The following is a 5,849-nucleotide window of genomic DNA, read 5'->3' on the forward strand; positions in this document are numbered from 1 at the left end:
TAACATGTAAGGTATGAATGTTGGTTGATAGTTAGGTTAAACAACATAAGAAGAACACCAACATTAGAGGAATGTTAACTAACTTCATCTCACCATCATACCCACAACAATGCATAGGAAGAACATAGAGAGTTTGAGTGGTTAGGAAATAATAGAGGAGTACTTAGGCCACCAATATTTTGGTTATTATGTAATTTATAAAAGATTTGTTAATAATAATATCCATTAATTTCATGGTAATTTTCAAAAAAGTCCAAATATTTTGGTTATTATGTAATTTTTGGAAAAGTCCCAAAATTTTGAGCAAACTAACGAAAAAGGACAAAATACCGACAAAATCTGCGAAACCGGCCGAAAAGGGTTTTTTCGAAGTTTTAACCGGTATTCTGTGCTTTTCTGTAAATAAAATGGGACTTTTTCATAAGTTGGACTAAAATTTTGGAATTTTTCTGAAGATTTTCCTAAACAAAATCACATAAATAATTAGTTTCGAGAATACAATCCCAAACATCTACTTTATTTGTATTTTATTTTGGAACTTTTGAACTGAGTAAATATCTTTAAATAGTTGAAGGACTATTCATGAAATTGTTGGAATATCTTTCAATTTGTCTTTTCGAAAAGTTGCCCTAGCAAATAAAAACCCCAGTCGGCATATCCTCGCCGTCTTCATCACTCGAGTCATCCTCTCGCGGTCTTCTTCCAAATCGTCGAGATCTCTTCTGCATAATTTACAGGTATTTTCTACCTCTTCTTTTGAACTCGAATCAATCTCTCATGTCATTAGAAAAGCACTTTTAATTTCTTCCGGATCTCGTTCTCGTTATCGTTTACATTCGGAATCGTCGTATTTCACTTCGTTATCTTTCTCTCCTTCTATGCTTGCTAATTCATATCGTACTCGCCTTTGTTTTTGGATAATTTGGTGAATATATCACTGATAGCTGCTTACGTACGTAATTTCAAACTTCTATTCATTTACTTATCGGTATTAGGGTTTGCTAACGAACTTTATAACTTTATTGATTATGTATTGATTCTTTTTCGGCTCTGAGTTCTTAGCTTACCGATTTGCTTTGTGAAGAAATAATGTAATTGTATTTCATAGTTAAAGCCTCAAAATTTCATGTTAACTGGCGTTATTTTGAACTTTTATTGGGTCATTTAGCCAATGTTTCAGTGAAAGGGATATAGTTGAAGATAGACATTCATACTTGTTAATGAACTATTTATCTTCATAAATTTGTGCATTTATACTATCTGGAACTGTATAACTAAGGTTTTAAGCTGAAAATCAATTGATGAGTTGCATTCTATAGGAACTCCATCTCTATGACCTTTTTGTTTCATTGTTTGAATCACTTGATGGAAAACTTCTGTTATCTATTTCCATATCCTTAATGAAATTCAGTTAAAATTATTCTTATGTATCACTTCCTTCATAATATTTCTTTCTTTTATGTGGAGTATTCTTCTATTCTTATATTGATACAAACTTTCTATTGTTTTCTCATATTATTGAACATCACTTTCAGTAAATGGGTGGAAGGAGCTACTCTCCTTCACCTCCCAGGGGTGGCCATGGGAGAAGAGGAAGGAGCCCCAGTCCAAGGGGTCGCTATGGTGGTGGTGGAGGCGGCGGTGGTGGCCGTGGAAGAGATAGAGATCTTCCAACCAGTCTTTTAGTTCGCAATCTTCGCCATGATTGCAGGTTTGTTCTTACTTACACACTATTTGTCAAAAGTCAAAACATTGTGATAAGTTTATATGTTCTTATTGTTTTATAATTAATTATTAATATTATTTTTTTCAGGCCTGAAGATCTCAGAAGGCCATTTGGACAATTTGGTCCCTTAAAAGACATCTATTTGCCAAGGGACTATTACAGCGGGTGAGCTAATAGTAAATAAAAAATCATAACAAATTTATATCTTTTTTACTTTCTACACACTAAAAAGTAAAAACTTCATCCAAAATTGTTTTTTAGTTTCTACACACTAAAAAGTATGATACCATGTTATTATGTTTCAAATTGGGTTTTATTAAGTTGTTGAGATTCAACAGTTAAAAGTTTTGAAGACATGATTCAAGTAATAAGAGTAGTGAAGATGAGAGAAGGAAATTAGAGTTTGATTTCATTTGGAAGATATCAAGATTTCAAGTCTTGAAGATTTTCAAGTCAAAGTCAAAGTCAAAGTCATATTAATATTCACATTTGCAAGGTCAGCAGCCATGTGCTTGCTTTATCTGCTTATGATGATAATAACATTAACAAATAACAATAACAATAATCATAACCAATTAACCATAACCACCATTCAAATCACTAAAACTTTTAATTTTTATATAATTTTTTTACCGTTCAGCTGTTAACCAAACTTATTTTTGAGTTTTGACATTATAAATTTTTTGTTTTTATAATTTTTTATTTTTATTTTTGTAGGGAGCCAAGAGGGTTTGGATTTGTTCAATTTCTTGATCCCGCTGATGCTGCTGAAGCTAAATATCAGATGGATGGTCAAATTCTTATGGGCAGACAGTTGACTGTTGTGTTTGCTGAAGAGAACCGAAAGAAGCCTACTGATATGAGGCAAAGAGAAAGGAGGTAAAAGTTTTCTTCCTTATTAATTATAATTACATTATTAATTTAAATAAAAAACTGTTTATTATTTTTTATAACTAACAATATAATCTTTTGATATTTTAGAGGCGGATCCGGAAGGCCTAGCGATCGTAGGCGGTCACCTCCACCGCGCTACTCCCGCTCCCCACCGCCACGCTACGCTCGTTCGCGGTCCCACAGCCGCGAATACTCCCCTCCTCCAAAGCGAAAGCAACACGTTAGGTAATAAATTAATAAAAATTGTATCATTCACAAGGGTATTTTGGTAATTTTCTCATTAACAATTTTTTGCTAAATAGGTCAATTTCACCTAGAGAGAAAAGACACAGTCGAGAAAGGTCATACTCACAATCTCCGGTGAGACCGCGGTCACCGCCTTACGATGGGCCGCCAAGGAGCCGGAGCAGAAGTCCGCCTGTTGACCGGTCACCGCCGCCCTACAACGGGTCGAGGAGCCCGAGCCGTAGCCCTGTAAGGGACCGGGACCGGCGCGGTGCACCCAGGGACCCGAGCCGGAGCCGGAGCCGTAGCCCGGTGGCTCGGGGTGGATATTCGAGGGGTGAAGCCGATGTGGATGTTTCTCCTAGCCCGTGAGAGGTGAGTAGTTTTGTGAAACATGATTGTTGGTTGGTAGACAATGGTAATGTACTTTATGATGAGATGTTATTGTTCTTGTTCTACTACTACTACTCTATGAATGTTTGTTTTTGAATTGTGTTGGTTAGACAATTTTAATCTTGTGTTGCTTAATTGTGACTATATAGAGAGAATCTATCTATAATTCTAATATGGGGATGTGGTGATGACGTGGCGTAAACTTAATTTTGGTGGGATGAAAATTACTTTATTCACCATATATGTTTTTTTTAGAATGGCATGGTTTTATAAAACTAGCAAGAAGCTAGGGATAAAAGAAAGTCAAACGATTATTTGACAACCAAAGAAGTGATTTGCAACCATGTGACACAACTAAAAACAACACTTACATCTATTATGAGTAAGCGTACTTAACAATATTGTCAAAACAAGGGCTTTCTTAGGGGTATTTGGACGAAACAATTACTTATTTCTGAAATTTTATTTTTGCCACCACATAATGAGGAACACCTCTTCAAGATACCCGTCACCTTCTCCAACACACATCATTCTCACAGAGAGGACACGTTGTTTTGTTTGTCATTGGCGCTATCTTCTATGGTAAGTGGGTTTGTAATCACAATTGATAATTCTTTATCATGTATTTTTTTTTGTTTAACTTTTGTGATTCCGCCTACAAAATGATGCAATATATATAATTTTTTTTTTTTAGGGAAAATGACAATTTAGCCCTATAATGTTTTTGGAATTTGTCGAATTAGTCTCAAAACTATTTTTGGTGTTTTATGGGGCATAAAGTTGGAAGTGACCTGTCGTTTTAGTCATTACAACCTATTTTACCTGGTTTAAAGAGACACATCATCAGATAATGGCATGTTAACACTAACATGGATGGAACGACGTCGTTTTTGCGTTTGCATGGTTACATCCCAATATTCTGACGGTTCATTACACGCCTCCATATATAACAACCATTCGTGCCCTAATTTGGTTGTAATAGTTAGGAAACCAAGTTTTGGATGTAATCTACTGCTATGAAAACTCATGTAACCCAGACAAATGAAAACACATTTTATGGTTGACTTGAAATTGTTTTGTATTTTTCTTACATTTGAATGCATATTATATGATCCCAATATGATCCATAAACATGTAGGAACATGTGTAAATGTATCTTTTAGGTAAAAAATGTAAAAAAACTAAGTTAAGGATTGGATATGTAATTTTAGGACCACAATGTAAGGATACTTAAATGGAATATCTTATAAAAAAGGGACATAAGGGGCCCCTCATACCCCACGATTGCACAACCTACCTAAATAGACAAAAGATGAAGATGTACTAGAATTGAAAAAAAATCGATAAAAACAAAAGGAATAAATTACTCTATTTGTCTAACAAAACTTTTTACACTTTTGCCTCAGTTGATTTTAACCCGTCAAAGGTGAACTTCTGGATCATGATTGGATTGTTGCAATGTCAGAAAAGCTTGCGGAGTTCGAGAGAAACAAATTTTGGATACTAGCTCCCAAGCCAAAGGGACATACTATACTTCAAACTCGCAGGGTATTTCACAACAAATTAGATGATACAAGTGTGGTAATAAGGAACAAAGCCCGAATCGTAACAAAAAGGTTATAGTTAATTGGAAGGAATTGACTACAACGAAACATACGCTCCAGTTGTAAGGATAGAGGCTATACACATCTTCCTAGCGTATGCGTCGCACAAGAATGTTAAAGTACATCAAATGGATGTAAAAAGTGCATTCGTCAATGACGAGCTGAAAGAAGAGGTATATTTACAGCAACCTACAGGTTTTTAGAATCTTGATCTTCCTCATTACTATAATAAGTTGGAGAAAGCTATGTATGGCTTGAAGTAGGCACCTAGAGCTTGGTATGAAACTCTTTTTACATTTCTTATTGAGTCTGGATACAAGCGTGGGGTCATTGATCCTACCCTCTTTTGACATTCGAGTGAAAAGCATTTGATGCTTGTACAAATCTACATGGATGACATCATTTTCGGTTCAACTGATCAAGTTATGGTAGACGACTTCGCTAAGCTCAAGACAAGTAAGTTTCAAATGAGCATGAATAGAGAGATTAATTTATTTCTTGGTCTTCAAATCATGCAAGTCCCACAATGAATCTTCATTCATCAAGAAAAGTATACCACTAAATTGTTAAAGAAACACTCTATGGATAATTATTCTTCGGTAAAGGTCACTATGGCCTTTGGTTACAAGATCAACGTAGATCCCACCGGAGAGTCAGTTAACCAGAAGGTATACTAAGGAATGATTGGTTGTCTATTGTACCTGACAACAAGTAGGTTGAATATTGTCTTCGCAATGACTTTGCGTGCCAGATACCAAGCTGATCCCAAGGTCTCTTATATGAATGTTGTGACATCCCCAATTTCACGGCCAGAAAAGACCGATTTGTTTATACTTTGTTTCATAAATCAGAGTAATCGTTTAAAGAAAACGGTTGCGGAATTTGTTCCCAAAACAAGATATGATAATAACTTATCAAAACATTTCTCAAAGAGAATGTATTTTATTTAATAATAAAACCTTGGGATGTCATGTTCCGATACAGACCAAAAGCATAAACAATATAAA

General features: G+C 35.1%; 1 protein-coding gene across 1 annotated transcript; it reads left to right on the forward strand.

Annotated features, from left to right (window-relative positions):
• Positions 1-608: 608 nt before the first annotated feature.
• LOC145031366 (serine/arginine-rich SC35-like splicing factor SCL30A) lies at positions 609-3,335 on the forward strand. Its single transcript, XM_078979908.1, has 6 exons — positions 609-737; positions 1,536-1,711; positions 1,814-1,891; positions 2,444-2,605; positions 2,708-2,845; positions 2,923-3,335. The coding sequence occupies exons 2-6, from the start codon at positions 1,539-1,541 to the stop codon at positions 3,215-3,217; spliced, it is 846 nt and encodes a 281-aa protein (XP_078836034.1). The 5' UTR covers positions 609-737; positions 1,536-1,538; the 3' UTR covers positions 3,218-3,335.
• The last annotated feature ends 2,514 nt before the right edge of the window (positions 3,336-5,849 follow it).

This window comes from Lactuca saligna, chromosome 2, assembly GCF_052625555.1.
Source record: "Lactuca saligna cultivar CGN05327 chromosome 2, ASM5262555v1, whole genome shotgun sequence".
In the NCBI taxonomy this organism is placed as follows: domain Eukaryota; kingdom Viridiplantae; phylum Streptophyta; class Magnoliopsida; order Asterales; family Asteraceae; genus Lactuca; species Lactuca saligna.

Bases quoted from the DNA above. Each gene is read 5' to 3' on its own strand.
- LOC145031366 (XM_078979908.1), top strand. From the start codon at position 1,539: ATGGGTGGAAGGAGCTACTCTCCTTCACCTCCCAGGGGTGGCCATGGG. The intron at 2,606-2,707 runs GTAAAAGTTTTC...TTGATATTTTAG, and splicing joins ATGAGGCAAAGAGAAAGGAG to AGGCGGATCCGGAAGGCCTA. The intron at 2,846-2,922 runs GTAATAAATTAA...TTTGCTAAATAG, and splicing joins AAGCGAAAGCAACACGTTAG to GTCAATTTCACCTAGAGAGA.